This window comes from Emydura macquarii, unplaced genomic scaffold, assembly GCF_026122565.2.
Source record: "Emydura macquarii macquarii isolate MOO-44397 ecotype Brisbane River unplaced genomic scaffold, CSIRO-AGI_Emac_v2 contig_3506, whole genome shotgun sequence".
NCBI classification, from domain to species: Eukaryota; Metazoa; Chordata; order Testudines; family Chelidae; genus Emydura; species Emydura macquarii.
Genome location: NW_027133643.1, coordinates 5587559 through 5615029, shown reverse-complemented (window position 1 = coordinate 5615029; position 27471 = coordinate 5587559). Strand labels below are relative to the sequence as shown.

Here is a 27471-nt window from a genome sequence, read left to right as displayed (position 1 = left end):
TACAGGAATTGCACTGTGGCTGTAGTACAGTGGTTCTCAACCTATTTATCATTGTGAGCCACGATGTGCAGCTCTCTGGGTTGTGGGACGCAACCACACTGTATATATACTACCTGTATGGGCCTGAGGCTGTCCCATGAGCCGCAGCTGGGTGCTGATGGGCCATAAGCGGCCCACAGGCTGAGAACACAGTGAGTTAATGAACTAGATCACAGATGCCACTCTCTGAGCGTCTCCTACTAGGGAGTGTTCTTAGCCAGGTAATTTTACTCAGGGGGGAAGAAGGGGAAGAAAGGATGATTGTGCATGGCTTCCACTTCAGGGGTGTCCAATTCGTTCCATGGAATGGGCTGAATTCCACGTTTAGTCACAGCCCATAAACAAACACCGATTTAGGACTCCATCCACAGCAGAACACCCACTGAGGGAATTGAGTCTTTAGAAAGCAATTCAATGTTTAGATTGTTATTTTTTAAATATTCCATTGCCACATTCACCATCACTCAATAAGAAAGCATGCTCTTGCATTGGCCCACTGCTATTTCTGCCCTTTGTTTTTCTTCCCCAACCTCTCTCTTTTTCTCCGTGCTTCCTTCCCTCCTACAACTGCCAATTCCAACCCTCCTGGATTTTTCTCCCATCCCAAACATTATCCGTAACAGAGTCATTAATGTTGACATTACATTGTCATCATCTTAGCTGACACTCCCAATGAGATTAATAGGGAGCAGAGAAGTCCATGTGCCTGGGCGATGTGCTTTCAGGCTGACTGCAGAATCAGGCAGGCACCGCTCCCTCACTTTCCCTTTGGTTTGCATGTGGAAGGTTTCCTTCATAAGCATGAGGATTTTTAAAAAATGTATTATAAAGGAAAGCTAAGATTGTTATGGAGGCCACACAAATACATCAGCTAGGCTGAGTATGACCTGCTGCATGTTTAATACCTACATTGTACTTGAACTTAGTCTGGTTTTACTCTGAAAAGAGATGCTAGACAAAAGCCATTAGTAGGGCTCCATATATATTGTCCACGTGTCAAATGTGCTCGATTTATAGATAACTTCTTTTTTTTCTAACTCCAGCCCAGCTGGGTCTCTCTCCTCCCCATCACCCCTATACAAATTAAGTCCTCATACTTTTTCAGTCCTCTCACCTTGGAGGGGGTTGCCTTGGTGTAACTGACATGATTGTTTACAACAACACGAAAACAGCTCACTTTCCCTTAAGTGAGTAACGTGAGTAAAAACGGAAGTGGAGCTGACTCTAAATACACACAGGCAGCAACTCTTCTAGGTAAGAAGGGGGCCATTCGTACACAGGCAGTTCTCAGGGTAGTACTGCACCTTATAGAGCCTGAAATAATCATTTAAGAAAAAAAGATGGCTAGAGCAGCCCTGAGACAGTTCTGCCTTAAGTCTCTCTTTCACTGCCTAAGCAAAGAAGAGTTTGGGATCTCGCTGTACTTTCTACTCGATCTTTGTTCACTTTGCATTTCAACAGCTACTAGATTTTTGGTCACACCATTCAACACAACTTGGCCAGGTTGGGCCAAGGACTGGAGTTCAAATAGAATTCATCAGCGTTGTGTCGGAAAGCACTCTCATCATGGTTAGACGTTCCTGACGTTTGAGATTTCAAATTGCATGCATTCATAAACTGACCTGACTAAAAAATATGAGCTGGAAACCATGGCACAGCACTTCTGAAATGAAACCTAAGGACTAAGTTGTGTCAAATGGGTCCAGTTGTTTCTGAGAAGTGGACTGGGGTTTTGCCACTGTGGGCTGGAACAAGAATAAGTGGAGACGAGTGTTAGGTCTTCACTGAGCTGTCTATTACTCACCTAACGATCAGTCACACATCCATCCCTAATGTGCTAGAACAAATTGTTACTCACTGCATTGCAGATAGCCAGCTTCCAATTTCTGACTCAGTCATGTTTTCAGCCCACTTGGCCCTAATTTTAAATGAATATCTGTATTACTGTTCTAAGTTAGGGAATCATTGCTTTGAAATTAATAAAAAATTGAGTATTTTAAGGTGTCTTGAAAGTGCAGTGCTGGGCAAAGGCAGCAACTGCAGGAACTCTAGAGTGGAGTGCTGCTTCAGCTTTAATATCCATGGAGAAAAAAGGTAGCTGACAGCTACAACTGGGTGGATAATCGCTTATTTGTCACTATCTTGGAGGATGGCACCTGAATGTGGACTCTTTTGAACACCCAATTTACAGTCACTCCACATGCATCATCCCCATGGACTTGGTGGCACTTTTTGAGACAGATACCACAAGTACCTGTAAGGACTGGGAAAGGTGCTTCCAGAAGCAGCTTGACATTTTGATGACATGTTGGACTCTGCCCCATGTTCCCAGGGCCAACTACAGAAGTTTCACTTATCCCAATATTTGGCCATCTCTATCCTTCTAATTTCATCTCACAGATTATGTTCTGTACACAATCCGAACCCATAGCAGAGCAGAGAGAGACCATCATTGCCCCAGCCTCAGCAACAGGATGCGTATAAATAACAAGGTGATTGCACTAAGGCAATCAGAAAAAAGACCAAACTTCCACTAATTAATAACTGGAAACACATGCTGGTTTAAAAAGAATCTGTTTATTGCTTAAAGTTGTTCACAATCGCTCTAATTTATTATTATTTATTCCATTGTGGGGGTAAGAGCCTTTATGAAAGGTCTATTTATTCTCTCACGGAATTATCTTTAGCGATTTCCGTACATGCTTTCCTCACACTGGTACACAACAGCAGCAAGCACCACATGTAAATAAATCAGGAATGAGGTGTTGATGTTTAAGGTGAAACCTCATTAGAATACACCGCAAAAAGGTGTCACATGGCAACTATAGCTGCCACTTGGTTTACTTAAATGCCTTGGGAGCCATCCACAATACTGGGATAAACAAGGTTTTGGGATGCAGTGGGATGGAGTGTGGTCTGAATCCACACCTCTGGACTACAGTGAAAAGAAGCCACCTCGCTTTCCTAAGCAGCTAACTCTAGGAGTACCTGGATATTACCACAGGGTACATGACTGAACTTTAGTTAACTAGACCTGTCAGTTATCCATCACTTCACTTACTATTGTAAACTCCCCATACTTCCACCTGGCACTAAATATCATTGCTCCTTTCTGATAGTTCCACTAATTATGCCCGTGGCTCCTGTCGGACAGGGAGTCACACTCAGATGTGACATAACCACCCCTCACTTGCATCACCATTTATGTCAGTGCAAGCTGCAACTTGCATGCTGGACAACTGGTGTAACTTACATGGCTGTGGGACCAGAAGAGTGGGTTGGTAGCAGGAAAGGTAATCAACAAGAAGCCGTGAGGCAAAGTAGGGAGACCTGTGTGCTTTTCCCACTTTAAAACCACCCAATCTGTTTCCTCAAATTTACACTAACTCACATGATTAATTTACACCACTGCTTACATCTCCATTGAATTTGCCCTGGAGATCTTCTTGGTATATTCTGTCATTAGAATGGCAGAGTGATTAATATTACCAATGCTCCTGCACTCCTCTTAAACCAGAAGGGATTCCCAATTCCAGTATGTGGCATAGGCATGTGAATCCCAGGCCCACCGAGTCATTTCTTATGGTTTTGTACAAGCGCACTGACTGGGAGTGCACCAGTTTTGACTTGTGCTCGGGTGTCAGGTTTGTGCTTTAGCGTGAAGACTAGGGCTCGCACTGTCCTGCGATACGGTGCATTAATGAGACGGGAAGAGAGATGAAAAACTTCTCGCTCAATATTTTCAGCCAGTGGGTGATCAATCTGAAAACAGCAAAGTGTAAAATTAGATCCTTATGTTTAATAAGGAGACCAACTGATTGAAATTGGAGTTCGGTGCTTTTCAGAGTTTCTTCATTAATCAGCTCCAATTCAAGGAAATCTACTTCCCATCCCATGTGAAACAGGAAGAGCAATTTAATTCCACCCTAGCAATTAAGGAACAAGGCAACTTGGTCGGTCACAGGGAACTCATTCACATCTCCAGCTGGGAGGCAATGCTTTGCCCTCACAACAGGAAACTAATCTGCAACCAGCTTTGGGTATCGAGTTCAACTGCAATTACAAACCACACTGCGCTGTCTCCATAAATCGCACATTTGATCTTTCTGATACCAGGCACCTTGGATACTATTTTCAGTACAATCCTAAAAGCAATTCTAAGACACTCCAAATACTTGGGAGCTTTGCCTGGTGCTATAAAGGGAAATGCAGGCTCTGTGTGTGTGGAAGGAGGTGTAATTAAGAATGCAGAAAGGGATTTGCTAAATGTTAATTATGAAGTTATTGCTTCAGTATGCGCCAAGATCTGTAATTTGGCACAGCTTAGAAATGTAAGAAATAAACAAAGGAAGAAATGAAACCTCTACTGCCCACCACACTTTTAATTTCACTTTTGCCTTTAGTGATGGGGAATCTCCCACACTTTCACAGATGGGAGATTCCAAAGTGTTAGAATATTATTCATCCCCAACTCCTTTCCCCATTTTATTCCCCTTCTGCTACCTATTATCTCCCAGTTACCCATCCTTGCAAAGCCCCTTCTGACCCAGTTAGTCCTTGTACCCTGTCCCCATCCGCAGATTCCCTTCTCCATTGTCCTTGGACTCCCTCCTTTTCCCTTGACTGTCTATATATCCGACTGACCCCTGCTGAAACAAACTACACCTCTCTGATGGTAGCTGCATTCTGGGGAGATTCAGGTCTGTGAGGGAGCAGGCAGTGTTTTCCTTGCCATCCTTTCACATGAGTCCTGTTTGGAGAGGACAGTTTTAATCCCTGCCAGGACTGCCCTGTCCTGCCACTAGTCTCTCTGCCAAGCACTGCCTATTTTTGAAATGGCATGAATTGCCTTGGCAGAGGATAGACTGAAGGCACTTTGTGCCACCGCAAACCCAGTCTGTTCATACCATCAGGCCCCTGTGCTAGAAACTGATACGGATCCCAAGGGTTGGATTTGAATCAGCCACCTAATGTATTATGGAGCCTTTCTTTTCTATCAGTCTTTTGAGTCATCCTGAGACATGTCAACTTTAACCCACCATGCCCCTATTTGAAGGGAACAGAAGAGAACTCCCTTCAGAATATATCTTTACTGGCCGGAGTTCATTTTTCTTCAGGCCAGATAAAGTTGAAGAACACATTACTTTTAACTTTGGTTTGTAACTCCTGAGTGCCTACCACTTGACTTGCTATTTAAAGGATAATTAATGAATAAATTAAAAGGATAATTATTATGGAGTTTAATACACCAGGCAAACTAATCGTTAAACCTTACAGCAAGTCTTGTTCATTCACTTAAAGATACCACAGGGATCTAGTATTTACCACCACTTATATGTTATTGACCCCTCTCTGTATATTTTTGCAATAAGTTTTAATTTACAAATACTTAATCACTGAAATACCATCTCCCTTTTAATACAAAACAACCAAGAGGTCTCTGTATGGGTTTTATAGCTAATAAATAGTAGGATATATAGTTTTCTCTACTAACTTTCTCTTTTCCCTCTAAGATCTAACCGTAATAGACACACAGGTGTCCAGTTTATCTGTGTAAATGAGTGCAATGTCAAACTCATTTTCATCTTTGTTTTCAATAGCCAGAGCAATCTGGGCAAAGGAAAAGAAACTCCTTTTGGAGAAACCCCAGTAATAGAGATTTCTCAACACAGCAGGCTATCTATATATTTTCCTTTAAGCTAAAAAAATAAAGAACCATCAAGAACATTACCTCTAATTCCAGAGCATCGCAAAGTAGCTTACGTGCACTCTTCCTGAGCGTCTCTGTTTTGGGATCACTCCTGATTTCTATCAATGGTTTGTTTGAATGATCTTTGATGAAAGTTCGCCACTCAGTGTAAACATCTTTTGCGAGATTGGCCACATCGTAGTCTGAATGTTTGCGCATCTTATTCACCGTGTGGCCTGCCAAATGGAAGCAGTGACAGAGTTTGTTCAACTTGGGTGGGTAAATAAGTGTTCTCCAGACCTGTCAGCGCACATTAGTGACAAAACAGCCACAAAGCACTGTAAGGCAGACAGCTTCAGCAGAAAACTAAGCACCTGACACAAATGCAAATATGAAATCACTGGGGCCAATGATTGCAGCATCCTTACTCACTGATTCAGTGGTAGTTTTGCCTCAGTAGCTTCCTAGATGCTCAGTAATCCAGCTGAAAAATGGGAGAAACATTTCCCTAGATCACAGAGCTGTGTTGTGATGTGCTCAGATAGTACAGGGCTATACAATACATGAAAAAATCGAGTGCAAGGCCTACAGGATTGATGCGCACAGAATAAAAATGTTTGCTAAAAATTATTTGAGGAAACAGATGTTAGGTGATATTTGCAATGTTTTTACACGTGAGTGGAGTCATTACTTCCTCAATCTTCATGTTTTCCAATTACCATCAGTGAGGTTTCTCATGCCCACGGAAATGCAAAGAGGGCCACTGCACTGACAAGAAAATGTGTCTTTTGAGAGGGGATATATTATCCCACACACTGGTTTTCAAACTCTTTTCATTGGTGGACCCCTAAAAAATTTCAAACAGAAGTGCGGACCTCTTTGGAAATCTTGGACATAATCTGTGGACCCCAGGTTGAAAACTGCTGTTCTAATGTAACGATGACCTTTCACAGTCCCCTTAGACTGCGGACCCCACGTTGAAAACCATCGACCTAACACAAAGCAGAAGCTGGCACAGTTCCCTTCTTCTGCTTGGTATTAATTTCTAACTGATAACATTGTTGGCCAGAAGGTGTCACTGTTAGTCCTCTGGTTTCATACAGCACAACTGTGCTTCCTCTGTCACTAGTGCAGACCTGATATGGGAAGGCTGAATGTGCTAAAGAGGGCAAATTAAATGACAAAATTCAGACCAGGAGGGCAGATCATGCCTTCTGTTCCATGCAGAGAGAGGGTCCTCTGTGTGAGGATCTTACCACTCTTGCACAGAAAGAAAGGAGGGGGTCAGCCCTGGCACCGCTACTCTCCCCCTCCAATATATCCTGAGGTGCTCTCTGCAGGGTCGGGATCTGTGTGAAAAGAAGGCAGGGAACTGGTGGTCTCACATCAAACCCTGGCCCCCAGTTCTGTGAGAATTAAACAAGTGTTAGAGGCATGTAGTCCCCTCGCTGTCGGGAATTCCTGGAGAAGAGAATGGAGCAACAAGGTAGCTGTAACTAGAGTGCAAGGCCTCTAAGCTGATGGTTCTGGCCTCCAGCTGACCCTGGGGACTTTTCCATGTTTGTAGCTGGGTCCCACATCTCATTCCCCAGGGGAGCAACCACCCCATGACCAATCCAGGAGAAACTTTGTGGAGATTTCCTCCTCCTCAGCCCTTTTCCCACATATTTTACCATGGAAGGGGGGGCGACCCAGCCCTTGATTATAAGCAGGCACCATCCAGATAATTGTGAATTTAACAATCTTTCTTCTCTGTACTAAGAATTTTGCAGACTAAGTAGCTACCTACCACCAGGATTTTATTCAACAATAAGGTAAAGTGCTTAGGACTACTATTGAAAAATACTGTCAACGATTCCCCTCTATATGGAAAAATCCAACACACAAAGGACACAACTTTGGTCTCATTTTCACACTCTAAATTAGATACAAAGTGCACCTATTTTTGTTGAAAGTAACACATCCTTAGAAGGTATTTTCTTCTTTAATTCCTCCAAAGCTTCAATCAGATTCTCTTTACACTGGCCAGGAAGCTCTAGTACAGATTTCCATCTTTTTATGTCTTCTACAACCACCACTCTCTGGAAAAGAGAAAAGTCATTAGGAAAGTGGAATATTCTTATTGAGAATAAAGATGTTGGCCTTTATCTCAGCTAATGGGGCTGTTATCGACACATGAATTATTGATCATGACATGAACCAAAGCACAGAATATGTGATGGTCCAAAATGATGGGTAATTGCTTGAGAGTAGCTCCCTGTTGTAAATCAGGACAGAAATATCTAGAAGGCAAAGTGAGATTCTTAATCTTATTCCGCCAAACACAGGGCACTTAGCTGCAAATGTCTCCTAGGAAAATAAGACAGTTATGCAAGTGTTCAGACTTTGGAAGCCCATTGTATAAATGGCTTAATAAAGAGAGGGAATAGCTTGGGGGAACAGCTGATTTTAATATTGTTAGTAGCAACTTGGGACCAGGCAGAACCTGCATTTGCCCCACTTTTGTTTTCAAGTTTGAAAATCTCAGAGCAGGTAGCATCAGCAGAGAGAGAAAAGGAACTATGGAACACCACAAAGGGACTTAAAGAATCCTCTTATTAATGTATCTAGCATTTACATAGTGCCTTTCACTTCACCCTAAAGCATCTTGCTGTAGAACTCCCTAATAACAGATTATAAGCCTGAGTCTTGTTATGCTTATGGTGTAGTGCAAGACCTTTTACCATCCTTCAGCAATTATGATTATTCAGCTGATGTGCTCCTCTTGTTTTATATTTACATTGTAGCTCCTTGGTACAAGGAAACATTTTTCTGTTCAGTGTGCACAGCAACTAGCACAAGTGATCCTGATCTAAGACTGGGGACACAAGTGCTATCACAATTAATGAAAATAAGCTCTTTGCTGAATAACTTGAAGAGGGGAAACCATGAGAAAAATACCACTCAAGAAAGCAAAGTAACAAGGGAGGGAATAAAGAGCATGCTCCTCTGCCCACAGATTGTCCTTTTCAACTACTTGTATCATGCCCAGATGCTATAGTGATGGGCACGATAGAATGCTCAGACACAGATTGACTAACGGATACACAGGAATCATTTCACTCGCTGTTGAAACGCAGCAAGTTACTCCTCGTTTATATTTTTTTAAATTAGGACCTGAATGCGAGAAACTCCCCACCCTCTTCCAGCAAGAAGATCAAAAAGGGAAAGGAAAGTGGTATGGTAATACAAATACATTATTATTATTAATTAATGGCCAATTGACCTGTGTCCTTTCCCTCTCCCCCCAAGCATGGAATTCTGCAAATCTTAAAGCCAAGTCAGTGTGAGAGATTCAGGAAAGATGCATATGTCTCAGAATTTTTTTTGTTTTGGTCAAATGCTTTAATCCCAGGCAGGGAGAGTGGTGCTGGATCCACCTATACATTCTAAATGTGTCTCACAATGCATTCTTGCTGCCTGTTTGAATAATGTACACACATTGTTCTTTAAATACAACATTTATAAATATGACCATGCATTTGATCAATGGCACTTTTGCATAACGATTCCAGCAACTGCGTTGCTACTTAGGGTGTTATGACTTCCCATAGTATTATAATGATCTCATATAGTTATGGTATTCTGTACCTATGTATTCTACAAGGAATTATGGGTCCAAGTTTCAGCTACACTTTCTTACCACCTGCAAAATTATGAGCATAGAAATGCATACACATATGGGTAGATACTCAATTACTCTGTATGAGCAGCAAAATCTATATGTACAGATTCACAGGCCACCTAAGATTGGCTGAAAGTTTGACCCTATATTTTTTTCTTGGTGGTTTTTTTTTTGTTTGTTTGTTTTTGTGATTCATCCTAAAACTTTCTAAACAAATTCTAAATCGATTGAACTTTCTTTAGAAAGCTTACATCGTGCAGAATCTTGTACTCTTGTCACCAAATATATCTTATCATTGTTTACAGAATGCCTTTCAATCTGATGGAGCCTATCCATTGTACTCACTGTTTATTTACAGAGCACCTACCACTGAATGCAACCATCTGTGGGGAGGAATGCTCAGCTATTCTGTGTCAACTTTACATGACTGTTTTCAGGTGAGGAAATAAAGCACATCTAAAATTTGAAGCCACAGGTAAACTTGTACATGGGCTGATTGTAAATACCCAAGTTAGAATTTTGGCCAGAACCACAGGAGTAACACCACATCTTGTCTTGCCTTGTTACCATTTATCTTAAGATCTTCAATGACCACATGTATTCAGGACCTCAGATTTTGCTGTTATTTGACAAATAGTATTTCCAGCAGTCCAGTGCCCCCTCGTGGTGTTGTGAAGTACTGGCTCAGTACTGAGAGAAGTGTCACCTATATGACTGGAAGATTCTCATTCAACTATTGACCATGCCAGACCCTCCTAAGCCTAAGAGATCTGATTAGATAAAGCCTAAAGTTGTATGCCAGCAGAATTCTCTAAAACAATGGCTACTGATCATCAGCCCTTTTAGGGCACGAAAGTGCAAGTCCAGCACACTGGCAACTGCACACTATGAACCAGATGTGTTCACATTCGACTGAAGTTAACTATGGGCCATATTTCTTCCTAGTACACACACACATTTCTAATTACAGAATTCCTAATGCTCAAGTGAAAGGGCTAAACTAAACTGTGCCCAATTTTCTAGGATACTGAATGGGACTGTTGCATGTGGGGTTCTGAAATACTGATTAGGACTGAAAACTTCACTCTATTCTGAGAGAAAGAGGTGGGAAGTGATCCCATTTTAGCATTAATGACCAGAAAGGGAACTCATTGGCCCATTCACTGAGGGCCCTACATCTAAGCATCAGATATGAAATACTTGAACTCACTCATCTCAGCGGAGTGAATCTAACACATTATACTTTCCAGAGGAAATGTTGCCTCAATTTATGGTGTGCATGTAGTAGATGAGCTTAAAAACTAAGGTCCTATCTACTTGAAATACAAAAAACAGCAGGGGACATTTAATGTGTGACATACCTTAGCTCCAGTGTCTTTGGACTACATTTTCCTTGCTCTTGTGCTGAGTGTTCATTGTCTTCTTGGCTGCTGTCCACCACAGGCAGCATTTCAGTGGTGCTGTATGTGCTCTCTCAAGTGCTATGGGACCCTTCCGGCCAGGAGTTGCTATGTAAAATACATTAGGCCTATACTGCTCTCTAATCCCTTTGCCCTCCCAGTTCTTACCTTCAGAGATTCAATAGTGGCTTGCTTGTAAACCTTTTCTCCTGGATCCCTTTTCCTCGGGCTTTCTTGAGCTTTGGGTTTTCGTATCACAAATCTATCCATGATGGACACTTCCAGTGCTCCGAGCTGTTGGTTACCTGCAGGAGCTGTTTCAGGGAGAAAACAGTTGTCCCTTTTCTTTTACGAATCGGTATGGGTAACGCTGCTTTAAGTTAAAGGTCCACTGCTGGCAGCAGACCAGCAAAACCCACCTAGCTGCAAGAGCTGCAGGTAGCTGGGGGCCGTCGATGGCAATGTTACTACTGGTGAGCCCCGACTACAAGGCAGCTGCAGGGCGCAAAAGAGGATGGGGGCGGCGGCTCAGGCTACTAGCGTGTATCCTGGGAGCACCGCTGCGTGGCTGCAGATTCGGGGTGCAGGGTCCGCAAAGGGGTGGGGGGAGGCGGCACTGTGCTACGAGTTACAACATGCCCATGGGGGGGGGCTGGGGTGTCCAGCTCATGCCGCATGGGGGGGGTGGAGTGGGGGTGCCCAGCTCCTGCCCTAGAGGAAGGAGGGAGGCCGGGGGCCCGGGGTGCTGCTGCCCGGCGCTGGGGACCCAGAGGCCGCCCCCGGGGCTAGCGTGGTTCGGGGCGGGGGCGTCCCGCACGGACTGAGCAGCAGCAGCCCGCCCGCAAGGAGGGGGAAGGGGACGGTGGTTAGGCGGTTCCCCAGAACCAGAACCAGAACCTCCTCGCCCGGCCCGGCCGGAAGCGACTCGCCTCGTAGTTCCCGGCGAAGGCGAAGCCGGCGAGTCTCCAGCCTCTCCCCAGCTCAGGAAACTGCATTTCCCATCAGGCCGCGGGGCGCACGGGAACTCTCGCGAGATCGCTCACGCGAGCGGCGTTGGGTCCGGGTTCGGGTCCGGCCCCGCCCTTCCCCGGGGCCCCGGAAGTGGGCCGAGGCGGCGAAGGCTATAAACAACAACAACGACGTCCCCGCCCACCCCGCTGCCAGCTCCGGGTGGGGGAGGGGGTAAGATGGCGGCGCTGCGGCGGAGCCTGTTGGGGCTGGGTCTCCTCCTGCCGCTCCTCGCCTGCCGGAGGGGCTGGGCGGCCGCCTCCGAGGCCTTTGACTCGGCGCTGGGCAGCACGGCGTCGTGCCACCGGGCCTGTCAGCTGACCTACCCCCTGCACACCTACCCCAAGGTACGGCACCCCCCCCGCCCGGAACCGAACCGAACCGCACTGCCGTGGGTAACGCGCTGCCTCTGCCCCCTCCCGCCCGAGTCTCTCTCGGGCCTGGCCCGTCGGAGGCCTCCCGCCCCTGGGCGATGGGGCTCCCTTGGAGGCTCCCCCCCACCCCTTTCCTCAAGGCCGAGGTACAGGCCTTCCTTCCCCCCGCGCACCTAGCCAGACCCCGACCCCTCCCCCTGCAGGCTGACCCCCGAGGCCGGGGTCCCGCTGCTTCTCCCTCCCTGGTGTCATTCCGCTCCCTGAGACCCCGTCGGCGTGAGACCCTGGCCAGGTGTTGCCACAACCTGAGAGCGACTCCCAAGGGTAAGTCAGGGGTGGGGGTGACCCGCGTCTCCCCCCTCCCCGCGGATAGGATCACACGCTGCCTTTGGGGTTGGTTTGTTGTTGGCCATTCCTCACCTGGTAGCAGGTATCCGTAGGTATGGGGCCCTTGGCCAGGAAGTCTCGCTCAGCACCATCCACACCAGGTTATATGTCCTGTTTCCTCCCCTGTGGGACACAGATAGACTAGACAAGGTAGATGAAGTACTCTCTTCTATTGGACCAACTTCTGTTGGTGGAAGGTAAAAGCTTTTGAGCTACATAGAGGTTTTTCTTCAAATTTGGGGAGGGAAGTAGATCTGAAGACGAGCTCTATGTAGCTGTCAGTAACTTCTCTGTAAAATTTAACACTTTTAGGGAAGAAGCTGCTTGTTTATTAGGTAAAGAAATACTATTTCCTCTTAGGATCTCAGTGTTTGAAAGCTCTTCAAGTGCAGAGCCTCCAGATTTTGTTGTAGGGTTTCTATGCATCCTGTTTGCTTCTTCCGCCTTCCCTCAAAAAAACAATCCCAATTTGATTTGGGCTGCTCCAGTTTTAAAACCATACTAAATATCTTTGACAAATAAAAAGTCCTGAATCATGACATGGAAAAAGCACTTGAATTATACAAGATGAAGTCTGGAAAGTGGTAAATGAGCAGCTCAAAAAAAACCTTCCACCCCTCAGTTCTAGTTAATTTAGGCAGAAGTCTTTTATGGTATCTACCTTTATAAAAGGAACGTGTTAAAACAGAGCTGGGGGAATATAGTTTTCCTATGTTGAGGTTCAGCGTCAGTTCAGGATTCCATAAAATTTTGAGCTACTGTTAGGATTTTCAAAATTCATAATTTTTTTTCTGCCTTGTCTTGTGACTTTTTGCTTGGTAATACACTGCTGCAAATAGAAAATAAACTATAACAGGTTGAGTTCAAAATGCAGAGTGCACAAACAACAAATGAGGGTGACAGGAGTAATAGGGCAGAAAGTTTGAAGTGTAGAATTAATATTTTTAGAATAAAATTATGTAACCGTGATTTTGAGTGATGTGTATACCTCAACAGTGAGTAGAAGCAACAAAGACTTGTGTGGATGGAATGCAATTTATATCTAGAATACGGAACTTTATGCCTTCATGTTTAGATGTCTAAGCATGATACCAGTTGTGAAAAAGGCCAGTATTTGGGAACTGAATCATTGTAAAATGAAACCACTTCCTTCCTTGATCTCAACCCCAAATCTTTTCGTACTGCAGATCATTTGACTCCTGTGAAGCAAAATTTTCCCTGCTTTTTGTTGGAGGACTTGAGCAAGTTTTTGAAGGAAGTTGGGACTGTGGTGTTTCTTGTTGGGTTTTAGAGGGTTTAAAAAAAACAAACAAAACTAAACACTTTGAGTTCATCATCAGAGCGTTCATCATAAAGTGGCCAGTAAAATGACGTACACAATTTTCTTCCTTTTCAGGTACTACTCAGTGCTTTGTTACTCAAACAATCCATCTTGTCTTGATTTTAAGAAATTGTTCTGCCTATCACTAAGCTACAAAATATAATTAGAGCTGGCAGGAAACTTTATTTTGGAAACATTGTTTGGTTTAGTTCATTTAAAAAGAAACTTCTTTAAGACTTGTCAGGAGAATTTGTGTGTCAGCATACCTACCAAAGCCAATTCAATATGAATGTCAATATCTGTGGTACATTTTCTGCAGCAGGATATTTCTATTAAAGAGATACTGTCAAGGTCGTTAAGCTTTTTAAAAAAATATCTTGACCCACCTTGACAGTTGTTCTATATTTTTTTGCAGTAAAAGTATCTGAACATCTGTGTCTGAAAGGAAAACACACCAGTTTGTTTGCACTGAGTTGTACAGTAAGCTGTGGTGTTCGCCTTGTTACTTTAATAATTGAGTCAAAGTCCTCTTTTCACCTGTGAAGCAAAAGGTGACAAAAGATGGTCAAGACTTGTCCTGAGTTTTCCTGTTAACAGATTCACATGGTATCAAATGCAGGACAATATTCAGTATTCAGTTGTTTGTAGTGTTGTTGTAGCCATCTTGATCCTAAGATATGAGAGACGCAAGGGAGGTGAGGTAATATCTCTTACTGGACCAACTTCTGTTGGTGGAAAGTACAAACTTTCAAACTACACACAGTTCTTCAGATACTCTTTGAAAGTTTGTGCTGTCCACTAACAGAAGTTGGTCTAGTAAAAGATATTACCTTACCTACGTTTTCTCTGACATACTTAGTTCCACAATCTGAAATGTTTTCTAACCCTTATTATTGCTTTGCTTTAATATAAAAAAATAAAGAAAAACATCTAATCTACCAGGGAGGTAGATACTTGCCTAAAGTCTCATCTAAACAGTTTTTCTACCAGTGCACTATAACTACTCTAGTTGGGGGTGTGTGTTTTTTTACCTAAATAGTTATACTGGAACAGCTCCTACTTATACACTGGTGTAACTACACACTGCGTTGTGTCTTATTGCTCTTTCCATAAGGGAATAAGCTATGCTGGTATAACTGACTACACTAGGCAGGTTGTACCGCCTTAGCTGTGCCAGTACTGCTCTAATTATACAACTTTTGTGGCTAGGGAAGCCCTCAAATGAAGTCTTCCTTACAGACCCCATTTCTCTGCCACCTGTTACTTCTAGTAATTAAAACAGTATGTTTCACAAGAAAATACTCACTTGGCTGTGAGAAACAAAGTACAATAGCACTTCATTAATTATTGGGAGATGCGTACGTTTTTTACTTTATATTATGGTAGCATTCAGAAAATTCTGATTGGGGCATTGTACAGAGAGGTCAATATGGTCCCTGCCCTGAAGAGCTTACCATCTATGACTATTAACAAATGATGGGTGAGGAAGAAGGTGACAATCAAATAGGAACATTGATATACATTTGCTGTATCTTAGTTTTGTAATTACATGAAAGGGAGAAGAGTATTCCTTTTTTTCCCCTCAGCATAACCATTAAATAGAATGTTGACTGACTATTTTGGCATGTGAGTAACCATGACACAGAAATAGTTCAACACAAAATGTACTCTGGTTCCTTATTTTGACAACTCTTTAGTTCTAATTATATCCCATAATGTATAGGTAAATAATAATTTTGACAATATGCTATGTAGTATCTTCATTGACTCCTCACTGGTAGCACTTGCCACTAAATCTTTATTGAGAGGGGAGGTCTGCCAATTTTTTGTGTGGATTAATGAAGGGAAGGTTCATAGGTTCTACTTTGACTCTTTAGCAGCTAGGACCTTTGTTTTTAAAGCTGTCATACTTTTCAGAAATGCAATTTTTGAACTTGCTAATTTTAGTGATCTGTCTAGTCAAGGCCAGCTCCATTGCTAAATTGGATTGAGGAAGTCTATATCGAAATTACCCAATGACTTTAAAGAACTGTAATTTGCTTTTGTTCCAAACTGTACAGACCTTGGTGTTTGGCTGACTTCTAAGATTTTTTTTGGTAGAACCTTCTCCAGGGTGGTTTTTTATATAGTACTCAGAAAAGTAGTAACGTTTGCTTGTTGCTACTCTGTGTTCTTAGATGGAGTATTAGTAATCTCTTTTGCAACCCTGCTTTTCTTGTAACTTCCCAGGAAGAAGAACTGTATGCATGTCAGCGAGGCTGCCGACTGTTTTCTATTTGTCAGTTTGTGGATGATGGAATTGACTTGAATCGGACCAAAGTGGAATGCGACTCTGGTAAGATCATTCTGTAATCTTTCCACAGGATGTAATCTAATACAAATGAAGGGAGGAGTGAAAACGTTCAAAGGGACACTATCAACTTGACTTTTTTTTCAATTGATGCAACCTGTAAACTTTTTTTATCGAACTCATTAAAATTCCTTACCTTTTTAAAGAGGTTTTTCTGCATTATTGCGAATGCGTAAAACATAAGGGTCCTTTTAGCTAAGGAAAAACTCCTGGGTGATGTAGCCATAGTAAGTACAAAATGATTGGATGAAACTGTAATTTCCAAACTAATGGTGTCCCTTTTAATTGTTCCATGCAACATTGTATAATGATATAACTTAACTAATGACAATGTTGCAATGATTTTCATAACCATGTCCATTTGTTGGGACAGTATGGCTTTGTATTTACTTCAGCTGAAATGTTTGCTTTACAGAGCACAAATTTTGATATACTTTATACTATATCACCTAATATCGCCTCATTCAACTAAAATTTACTATGGAAAGGGAAACAAATCTTAACTACTTTCTCTGCCTTGCATGTAGTTAAACAGCTTAGGAACTGGGTTTGTATTGTTGAATTTAGCTATTCAATATCAATCATTCATGAATAACTAATTATTGAAAGGATTAATTATCTAAAGATCAAACCAGGAATGTCAATAATTAAAACTGAAAATACTTCTTACAAACTATATACCAAGTTAATATTTCTTTGTGGTTCTGTAGTACTTCTAGCCAAGGATCTTAAAGGAATTGATAAACATTAAGGCAGCGATTCCCAACCTGAGGCCCATGGGCTGCAGAAGGGAGGCGCTGCCTAAGGACCCAGGAGGAGCGTGTTGGCATGGGGCTACAAGACTGGTGCAGGCTTCTTGCTGCAGCCAAGGGAGATCAGCGCTCCCCTCCTCCTGACTATAGCAAGGAGCACTGCAAAGCGCTCTGCCTGGGTCCTTAGGTGCTGGGGATCCTGCTGGAGCCAGAGGGAGGGGGAGCATTGATCTCCTGTCCCTCTGGCTGTAGAAGGGAGCCACTGCCTAGGGACCCAGGTCGACGGATAGAACGCACTGAGCCAGAGGGAGGGGGAGCATTGATCTCTTCCATTGATCCCTTCCATTGATCAATTGATCAATCCCTTCCATTGATCCCTTCCAACTCTAATATTCTATGATTCTATGAACTGGCAATAGGCTAGAGCTGCAGAGTAGCAGTGTGCGGTGCACAGCTGTGATAAAGGCATTTCTTTTCAGTTGCCAAAGCACACACAAAGGGATATCATAAAAATGGGTGGTGCAGCAAAAGTCCGAATGTAGAGATGAGTCTGCATTTCCTTCCTTTCCTGTACAACATTGCCACTCTGGACTGTTGTCTTCTGCCTGTTCATTTGCAGTGGTCTATTAACTGATGTTCATTGCTTGGTAGCTGTGTTTTGCAATGCACTTCCTGAACAATGTGTTCAGTTTTGTCTCTAGGTGCTTCTGTGATTACCAACTATATGCCTTTGTGACCGTTTTACTATAGGACTGCTGCTAAGGCTCCTGTGAACTGCACACTCAGATATTTGTCTGATTACTGTGCATTCCCTGCGAGGATTGTCTGCTCGGATTCCATAGACTGCCCATTTTTGATTGTACACTTGTTCATTTTCATCTCCTGTGAGAAGATGTACTTGACATTCAGCATGCACTTTTACTTGTCATATCTGTTATTTTTGTACCTTCCGGCCTAAGCCTTGCAAAACTCTAGTGAGAGAAGATTATCTCCATTTAACTTCTGTGCTCCAGTTCTCCAGGTGTAGAGACTTTTCCCAAGGTCAGATAACAGGTGGGTGGCTAAGCCACAAATAGAAGCCAAATCTTTTAGCTTCTGTGCTGTAATCACTAGTCTGTCCTTTTTTTTTTTTTAAGTATTAGTTAAGGATGTTTGGAAATAAGAGCAGAGGTGACATTATATTTTTGGTAGAGCTTGAAAGTGGTATAGAAAGTCTAACTATACTCATGCACCACTGATGGGCAAATCCTTCTTTGTTACCTGTTATGCCATGGCTCTCTGAAGTCTAATGGATTCCTCGGTTAGCTTATTTCCTTGTGGGATCCCAGTTCCATCGCTGGAGCAAAAGTTACCATCTTCCATGATATATGGGAGGGAAGGCCGCAGTACTGAGGGAGGGGAGGGTCTGTGAGAACTCAGGTTGATAATCCATGCCACCTCTGGTACAAAATCCTTGCCTATTCTCATTGGTTGAGGCTATGCTAATTTACTTCACTATGTTGGAATTACTATTTCAGTAATTGCTTTTACTTTATTTTGATTATTTTTGCCTTTCCTCATTTCTGTGATAGTGTTCTGGCTGCACTCAGCTTTTAGACATAACCTAGCTTTGTACCTATTCTAGATTCCATCATTTAGATTTCATCAGCCCAAAGAACCCAGTACCACTATTGATATGTTGCTCTCAGATTATTCCTCAGGTGGGATTGGGAGTCTTTAAAATTGTCACTTGAGTCCTGATCAGACTGTACCTATACCTTACGCTCATGCTTTCCGTTGATGACTTAAAATGTGAAATTCTTTTCCAATTCACACAACTTTTCTTCTTTGCAGCCTGTGCTGAAGCATATTCCCAGTCTGATGAACAATATGCTTGCCATCTTGGGTGCCAGAATCAGCAGCCATTTGCTGAACTGAGGCAAGAGCAAGTAAGCATGCAGCATGTTTGGCAAATGCCACTTGTTTTCTTCTGCTCGTATTCTCATTTTTTCAAATTTGATCAAATGTGTGTGTGGAAAGATGGAGAGAAATTCTCTATTTAAAGACTAAAACTTTGCTGGGGACAGCGTTAAATTGTTTAAATGTGTCCAGAAAAAATTGAAAACCAGTCAGTGATGTATTTACAGTTAATGTCCCTGATGCCAAGAATTCATCTCCTTTTCCCTCTGACACTGGTGAGATCATTCTGGAGTGACATGATGTACTCAGCACAGAGCTTCATAACTTCCTCATGGACCTTCTACCTTCAAGCAGATGATGGCAAAATAGTTATATTCCAGGTGCTTGTTTGTTTGTTTTTTAAACTTTTATAAGGCTTTTCATGTCCTGGGTGTTGACTGTTGATCTCCTGCTTCTTCCAATCACAGAACAGATAGCAGAGTAGTCTCAGCAAGTAACTGTGTTCCTTGCTTGGCAGCAGTCACTTTCTTGCCGAGGTCACTAGATTTGCAATGTAGAAAGCAAAACTCTCTCTTAAATGGATGGCGTGTCACATTTCTTTTTTCAATTTCTTTTGCAAATGTAAATGATGCTTATGGGATGACTATAATGTTAAGGTTAATTGAAGCTTTATGAAATACAAACAGGACCTTACATTTATTTTTATTATTGTTTCAGTCAAAGCCAGAAGTTCAATATATTCCACAGCTTGATCAGGAAAACACAGATCTGAAAGAATCATTGCTAAGCAAAACATCTTGTAAGTTGGTTTGGGTTCTTTAGAGAAACAAATGAAAATATGCAGAACCTGCAAGAGTAAGTCAGATCTTCCACTGAGGAAAAAGTAAACATGTGCATGTCACTCTGGCTAGCTTAATGTCACTGTCACACTGTGTAAATTGCAACAAGGACCACCATAGCATACTACTTTTAAAATGTCTTCTGCTAGCATGGTATTGATGCCTTTGCCACACTGGAATTAGAACCATTTTCAAGAAGCTTTCTACTATCAATATCTTTGTATAGACAGGGACTGTACAAGACTGGAGTTAACACAAATCTTGGGGGGGTTTTTTTTTTGGTTTTTTTTTTTTTTTTTTTTTTTACCTATAACCTTTTAATGGAGCTGTCATTGTGATTTTTCAGCAGACATGCAACCAGGAGGTTCACAGACACACAGAGGATTTTTTGAAGAGGAGGAAAGCAATGGCTTTCTCAAATGTCTTTCTATGTATGTATCTTCTACTGTCTTATAGAAGCTTAAAGGGTACAATTTTACATGTCATACTTCAGGAGAGTTCTGTCACTTTATGTTCAAGAAAGATCACGGTTTGGAGGAGGTGTTAAAGGTGAGCTTCTGAGCACTTGTGTTAGAGCTCATTGCTCCTTTCTCAAAAAAATCGATATTCTCCACAATGCACTTTTATGCAGTTTCACCTGGCAGTGATATTCCTCATTTCCTGTCTCATACTACTGATCTATTGCTGTGAACTGTTAAACAAACCACTGCTACATGTTTCCTAGATGTGTCTGGATGTCAGAATGAAGTGGTTGGTTTGTGTAGTATTTGGAGATTGTCTAGTATGAAAGGTGCTATATAAACAATTTTGCTTTATTTCTAGGTTGGTAAGATACATTATAACTTTTTCTTTCATTTATCTTTGCTACTGATCAGCAGGGTGTGCTCACACACTTCTAGACATACAAAACAATGGGGTCTAAATTAGTTGCAAGAAAGATCTTGGCATCATTGTGGATAGTACCCTGAAAATATCTACTCAATGTGCAGCAGCAGTCAAAAAAGCTAACAATGTTAATAATTAGGAAAGGGATAGATATCAAAACAGAAAATGTCCTAATGCTACTATATAAATGCATGGTACACCCCCATTTTGAATACTGCATGCAGTTTGGGTCACCTCATCTCAAAAGGTACAGAGAATGGCAACAAAAATGATTAGGAGTATGGAACAGCTTCTATATGAGGAGAGATTAAAAAGACGGACTGATCAGCTCAGAAAAGAGAGGATAAAGGGGGATATGATAGGTCTACAAAATCATGAATGGTATGGAGATATTGACTAGGGAAATGTTCTTCTGTTATGTGAAGGGGTAAATAACTAGAGGTCATCTGATTAAACTAATAGGCAGCTGGTTTAAAACAAAAGAAAGTACTTCTTCACACAATCCACAGTCACCCTGTGGAACTCAGTGCCCTGGGATGTTGTGAGTGCTACAAGTGTAACTGGGTTCAGAAAAGAATTTAGATAAGTTTGAGGATGGGTCAATGGTCAAAGATGCAACCCCATGCTCCAGGTATCCCTAAATTCTAATTGCCAGAAGCTGGGACTGGATGATCATGGATGGATCACTGTTGTCCTGTTCTGTTCATGCCCTCTGAAGCATCTGCCACTGGCCACTGTCAGAAGACAGGATGCTGGGCTAGATGGACCATTGGTGTGATGAGTGTGGTTGTTCTTATGTTCTTTAGAACTGCGCTAAAACATTGGCTGCTATTCCCCTTTTTTGGTAGTGGAATATTGAGTTTCTTAAGGCCGAAAGAGAGATGAGATTAGAGATGTAGCTGTCATGCATTCAATATGCAATTAACAGAGGGAGTGGAGTCAGTTTAGGAGCTAGTAAAGAAACTGCCAAACTTGATTTGTTCTGCTTCTCTACCCTTTCCATGAGGATAAGTACCTGAGGTGGGGTGTGAGGCTGGCTTCCCAGACTTCTCCGGTGCAGTTTGCAACTGAATGATCAAGCAGGGAAAGCAGATGGGAGAAGCCCAGTGGACATTTTTAGGAATATCCTGTTTTCTTAAACTGTCAAGTAACTTTAACAATGCTCATTAAATTTCAGAAATTCTGGTTGGATTTTAACTACTACACTTGTCCTCTCTGTACTGGTGCTGCTCTGGATTTGTTGTGCTACTGTGGCTACAGCTGCCCAGCAGTATGTTCCATCTGAGGTAAAGCTAATTATTCTATAACTTACAGCACCTTACAGGTATTTATATTACTTAGCATCTGAAATGCTATAGTATCCTAGATGTAGAGTGAATTCTTTTTGGTTCACTGGCAGTTCAGGGGGCAGGCGGGGGGTGGGGAAGGATCTGTTAGATTGAACCAAAATTTTTGGCAAATCAAAAGTCATGGTGTTTTGATCTGGGTTGAACAAAAGGTTTAATTTGCCCCAAAATGAAATGTTTTTTGTTGGGGCATTTTAAAAGTAAAGACCAAGGAAATGCAAGGCCTAGATTCACAAAACTGCTGGAGAAGGTGGTGGTGGTGCCTCCCTGTATTACCTTTAGTGCAATGGATAGGGCACTCAATTGGGATGTGGGTCACCTGTGTTCAGTTCCCTTCTCTGCCTGCTGCGGAGCAGGGATTTGAACTTTGATGTGGCAAAAGAGTGCCCGAAGCACGGGGCTGAGGGATGGCATTTGGGGTAGGGAGGTGGGAGACCCAAGTTTGTGTCCTTACTCCAATAACTGATTTCAGTGTTTACACACAGTGGAACAACTTCAGGCGATTGAGACCTGATCTAGAATAGCTTCCCATATCCCAGTGCTTAGTGTACTCTTCTACCATGTGGGAGACCCTTGCTCCACATCAGACTGGGGGGAATTGAGCCCAGCTCTCCCACAGCCTATCTGAATGCTCTAATCACAGGGCTAAAGGTTAAAAAGGAGGCACCACCAGCAACTCCTACCCGCCCCCATTTTTTGAATGACATCTTTTTTGTTAATAAACTATTTGCCCAAAAATCTTCACCCAACTCTGCTTGGATGTCTTTTTCCACTGGAAAGATTTAGTTGATACCTCCTGGTGGCACAGATGTCATGGCTAGGCATCCTATTTTGTTGACACACACAGACTGTAACTACAGCATGAGGATTCCAATTCTGCATTCCTTAGGCAGGCTGAGTAACATGTAGTCAGCCTCTTCTTTGCTTTTCTCTAGGCCAGAAACCCCCTTCCCCATGCTAACATGTTTGACAACTGGAAGTTGTTTCTAGTATCCTTTTGTGGGAGCAGTGTGAGACCTAGGGATATACAGTTGCAGGTTGCATTCACTAAACCATTTTAAGAGGGTTTAATACAAGATTATGAAAAGGTTGAGAATATCAGGAACCTTATGGACCCAATGTGGGTGAGTGGCAGGAATCTGATTGGAGATGGGGAGAAGGGACTGGCTGACCTGGCATCCATCCACTCTCCTGCCTCTAAAAATACGCAAGACTGGCACTGTCTTTGAAATAAAGAGCTGGCACACTAATACCACACTAATTCTGACTAGACAATAATAAACATGCAAGTCCTAACCTGGGACTCATACTCAACTGTGAACATGAATTTTAGATGTCATGGAAAACACAAAGTATTTCATAGCATGAGTTGAAGCATTGCTATTTTGTGGACCTGCAAAACCTCACTGAGAAATGTATGATCAGAGTTATATGGCTAAGTTTGTCTTGAGTTTTGTGTTCTAAGTCTGTAATGATATGATTTCTTAAAATAAGTTTGTTTATTTCAGAAGCTGAGCATCTATGGAGACTTGGAGTACATGAATGAACAAAAACTGATCAGATACCCAGCTTCTGCTCTTGTTGTTGTTCAGTGCAAGACTCAGGAGCATGAAGAAGCAGGACCTCTACCTACAAAAGTTAATCTGGCTTATTCAGCAATTTAAATCGTTCTAAAAATACATTTAATAGACTGATTCTAGCAGTGCTATCAGCTCCTGGTGTTTATGGTTTCTTCAGATATGGGGCTTAGAAGTCGGTGTTTAAATGCAAATAAAGTTACAGAATCAACGAATCCCTGTCATGGAATTTTGTTTTCCTCTCGTAGTGAAGAGAATTGCACATCTTGAATTTGTGGGGTTTTTCCAAACATCTATAATTGCTTTTCACTGATGTTAGCAGTGTGTATTTTTTGCTTACCAAAGACCTGTGAGCATGCTCTCTACACGTCTACCATGGCATTTTCAGTCATTTATAACTGTACTATGATGCAAGATCAGAATTAGATCTCTAAAAGTATGATATAAATTCTAAGTGGGCAGAAGATGTTTGTTAAGCATTTTCAATTGTAGGTAACTTAAACACAAATTGTAGAACTGTTTGCAGAAATTTGTGTATTATCTGTTAATGTCTGTGCAAAAACAACCATTTTTCCAAAAATAGAAATATATTTTTTCTACATGTCAATATCCAATATGAGATACTGCAGGATGAGCTCAGACTTTGTCAGAAATGCACACTTTTTTAATTACTTGGGGAGATCCTTTTACACATACAGAAAATGTGACATGCTTATTTAGCCTTAAACTCTTTAGTAGCTTGTAAGATTAGATCATACTTTTCTGAAGAAATTCCTTTTGCTGTATTGATTAACTAATTGGGTCCAGTAGTTCCATTGTCAGAAACAAATTGATTACGGAAAACTGAGACTAGATTTAGAAAAGTAGAAGAGTGACTGTAGCCTTTTACTATGGCACTCAATTAACCACGATGCATCCAGCATGAGACACTGTCTACAGCATCCCTCTAATATATGCAGCCTGACCACATTCTGCAACATTACTAAATAACTAATACAATTCAGTAACAGCATGTGAGAATATTATCGCTAATTTGTCCAACACAGTTCTGTTCAGTTTACTACAGCAGCTACTATCTAGTGGTGCCTGCTAGGAATTGATAAGCAAGAAAGGGCTGTGATGGTTCTCCTTACGAAGTCTCCTTGCAAATGTTTAGAAACTAGCCAAAATGAGATCTCATCCCTTTAACAGCTTTGGCCAAAATATTTTATTAACTTTAAAATTTCTGATTATGCCAACATTCAGGTTAAAAGTAGGCAATAGAAGTCTATTGGATTTGCATAGTTTTTTGTACTTTCACAAAAACTATACTTGAGAAGTTCTGGAAAATAGCTCATTACATAAAGTGTTCTTCTAGTTGTAATTCAAATTCAGTTTAGTGTGTGATCTTTAGAAAGAGTCTGTAACTGTCTAAAGTTTGAGGATTATATAGTTGTGGTTATGACCATGCATTATGGGTCCATACTTAGGGTGCATACCACATACTCTGGTGTTTGCTATGATGTGTGTTAAGCATACACAGCTGTTAAAAATCGGTGTTCTCTTCAAAACTATGTGTGCCTCAAATGTCTTTATCATTAAGATGTAAATTCAGAATTTAATTTGAATTCTTCATGGGTCTGTTGTACTAGACAGTGTTTTAATGTACAAAAATTGAACTTTAACCCAATAGTAACTTCTGGTTGATGTGGCATTGGAAGAGGATCCGACTTATACCCATGATATTTGGAGTGAAATGCTGTTCTTAACAGCATGTCTTTATTGAATACCTAGGTTTTGCAAGGGTCTCAAAACGTGAATGTTGTGAAGGCTGATTGTATAGTGCTTTGAAAACACTTGTTTCATAATCAGATGCTGAAAAAACTTTTTTCTTATATCTGTAGTAGTAATCAGTCCTGAGACCTGCATTTCTATGCAGTTTTATGCACTTCAGTACACAGCCTTTTTGAATGCAGAATGCTGATGTGCTAGTACAATACGTATCAAATCTAACTTGTGCAATGACCGCTTAAAATCTTAAGGTGCACATGCAGACTTTATGCCAGTGGCTATTGCTGGTATTCTTTGCACTAACTTTGTCTGCAGTGCATTCTATGAAGACTTTTTTTTATCCCAAACTTTTACTTATGACTAGCACTGTAAATGGTTTTTGAATCTGTTAATTTTTCCTGTGATATGTAAATGCTGGAAACAGTGTTTATATAGCCTCACTGAAAGTATAACTGTCAGTTGCCTGTTCCAATACTATGTATGCTTTCATTATGTCAATGACTTTAATTTATAACTCATGAGTGTAAAACTGTTTTTTCTTCATTTGTCTTTCTAAAGGTGGATGATTTCAAATGTTTAAATTCTTAATTATATTTGGGTGAATCAACAGCTTTTGCTTTTTATTTTGAGCTGTAATATCTGCTTAAACTTTGAAAACCAGAAATGAAAGGAGGAAAAACTCAACAGATATAAATAAAGGTTCAAATCTTAGACCTTGTCACTTATCTGAAATGTTGTTTTATGAGGAATAGATGCTGAAGTCCAGGACTCAGTAATACTCTATTATGGGCGACATCTACAAAAGTTGAGTTCCCTGTAACAAACTTCTCAAGGTATTCATTTCTATAGATAAAGCCATAGTTTAAAGAACCAGACTTTCACAGTATTATCTGTTACTGGTTTTATCTAGGTATATCTCTTTATCAGAATCAAACACTTTTGACAGTACAATAATCAAACTAATTCCAGCAACTCCTACTTTAACTGCAGACAACAATTCAGTCATCTTGGTGTTTTGAAAATACAGTAGTTGGTAAACATTATTGGAGCAGATCTAGATCCTATGTACTAATTTTAAGGTGGCAAAACAGTCTGTATTCCACTTTCTTGTTTTCAGATGCTCAGTTTTCTGAAACACTAATTTGCCTGTGCAGTGATTTGGCTTTGGTCTCTGTCCAAAGATGAAAATTTGAACAAAATGCTTATAGCGTTGTAGGGGAGAGAGAAAATACTTCCTCACCTTCCTCTCATCCATTATTGTACTTATGACCTCTTTTCTTTTGAGAACTCAAAACATCTAAACTTAAAAACAGGACTCCTGGCGTATCAGTTGCTAAATAATCAATGTATGACTTAAGTTACAAAAGACTCACAGTAAAATAACCAAGCTATGGCCACTGAACTACGGAGAGTAGGAATTTAAAAAGGCCTAGGTGCTTGGAAGTCATAAGTTTACATGCTCATCTCTTCCTCTGTTACCCTGGATCCGTCTAGTTTGCTCTCAATCACCCCTACCTGGCTGGCAAATATTACTTTACAGTTGGAGAAACTTGAGATACAAAAGTTCTGATTTGGGCACGGGCAGTTTCTGATTGAGCTATGATTTTTTTTTTTTTTAATTGTATATATAAAAGAATCCGTTCTTAAACCCAAGTGTTCTCTAGTCAGCTACGGCAAGTAGCGTGGTCTCTGATTTCTTAATGATAAACAAAGATGAGATGTCCTTGCTCATTCTTAGGTTTAGCAGCAGAATATGGATCCATGAGGATTTAACTCTTCTTTGGATCCCGAATGTGATCATGCTGGGGTAGGATCATTCTGGTTATTCAGAATGATCCCAGACAAGGCTGTTGGATAACCAGTCTCACTGAGCATTGTGCACTCAGGGGATTTGACTAAATTCTTTTGTTGCTCCTATTTTAACACCATAGGGCAACTGGGAGGGTCTGAGTGGGTGGAGAATAGTGAGACAGCAGTGCTACTAGTATGCAGAGAATATATGGCTGTAAGTCTTTCGTGAAACACGAGCTATGTAGTACTAGTGTGGTTGGTTTGTTTGTTTTTCCTTTCCCCCCATTGTCTGGCTGAAATAGGAACTTGTAGTAAAAACAAAGTTCTCCTGGATGGGAAAGAGACACACTAACTAGTCAAAGGAAGCAGAAAGAGACTTG

The 27471-nt window shown here is 41.5% G+C and overlaps 2 protein-coding genes across 5 annotated transcripts; one reads left to right on the top strand and one right to left on the bottom strand.

Moving 5' to 3' along the window:
- Window positions 1–2597: 2597 nt before the first annotated feature.
- TCEANC2 (transcription elongation factor A N-terminal and central domain containing 2) lies at window positions 2598–11873 on the bottom strand. Of its 2 annotated transcripts, none has more exons than XM_067535636.1 (5): window positions 11722–11873; window positions 10961–11106; window positions 7668–7809; window positions 5771–5964; window positions 2598–3801 (listed from the first exon to the last, which is right to left on the bottom strand). In XM_067535636.1, exons 2-5 carry the CDS (start codon window positions 11060–11062, stop codon window positions 3613–3615), a joined length of 627 nt encoding a protein of 208 aa, XP_067391737.1. In that variant the 5' UTR covers window positions 11063–11106; window positions 11722–11873; the 3' UTR covers window positions 2598–3612. The 2 variants fall into 2 exon arrangements, with proteins under 2 accessions (XP_067391737.1, XP_067391738.1); XM_067535637.1 differs by lacking the exon at window positions 11722–11873 and adding an exon at window positions 11212–11314.
- TMEM59 (transmembrane protein 59) lies at window positions 11866–26018 on the top strand. Of its 3 annotated transcripts, none has more exons than XM_067535635.1 (8): window positions 11866–12147; window positions 16112–16217; window positions 18818–18912; window positions 19111–19263; window positions 19601–19682; window positions 20069–20153; window positions 21785–21893; window positions 23465–26018. In XM_067535635.1, exons 1-8 carry the CDS (start codon window positions 11980–11982, stop codon window positions 23615–23617), a joined length of 951 nt encoding a protein of 316 aa, XP_067391736.1. In that variant the 5' UTR covers window positions 11866–11979; the 3' UTR covers window positions 23618–26018. The 3 variants fall into 3 exon arrangements, with proteins under 3 accessions (XP_067391736.1, XP_067391734.1, XP_067391735.1); XM_067535633.1 differs by having other exon boundaries at window positions 11871–12147; window positions 23462–26018; XM_067535634.1 differs by having other exon boundaries at window positions 11872–12147; window positions 20072–20153; window positions 23462–26018.
- The last annotated feature ends 1453 nt before the right edge of the window (window positions 26019–27471 follow it).

What these genes read in the sequence shown, in the direction of transcription:
- TCEANC2 (XM_067535636.1), bottom strand. Translation starts at nt 11,062, where the DNA reads ATGGATAGATTTGTGATACGAAAACCCAAAGCTCAAGAAAGCCCGAGG. An exon ending in GTTACTTTCAACAAAAATAG is followed by an intron (nt 5,965 to 7,667) that starts GTGCACTTTGTA and finishes TCCATTTGGCAG; the next exon opens with GCCACACGGTGAATAAGATG. An exon ending in GCGATGCTCTGGAATTAGAG is followed by an intron (nt 3,802 to 5,770) that starts GTAATGTTCTTG and finishes TGCTGTTTTCAG; the next exon opens with ATTGATCACCCACTGGCTGA.
- TMEM59 (XM_067535633.1), top strand. Translation starts at nt 11,980, where the DNA reads ATGGCGGCGCTGCGGCGGAGCCTGTTGGGGCTGGGTCTCCTCCTGCCG. An exon ending in CCCTGCACACCTACCCCAAG is followed by an intron (nt 12,148 to 16,111) that starts GTACGGCACCCC and finishes GTAACTTCCCAG; the next exon opens with GAAGAAGAACTGTATGCATG. An exon ending in CAAAGTGGAATGCGACTCTG is followed by an intron (nt 16,218 to 18,817) that starts GTAAGATCATTC and finishes TCTTCTTTGCAG; the next exon opens with CCTGTGCTGAAGCATATTCC.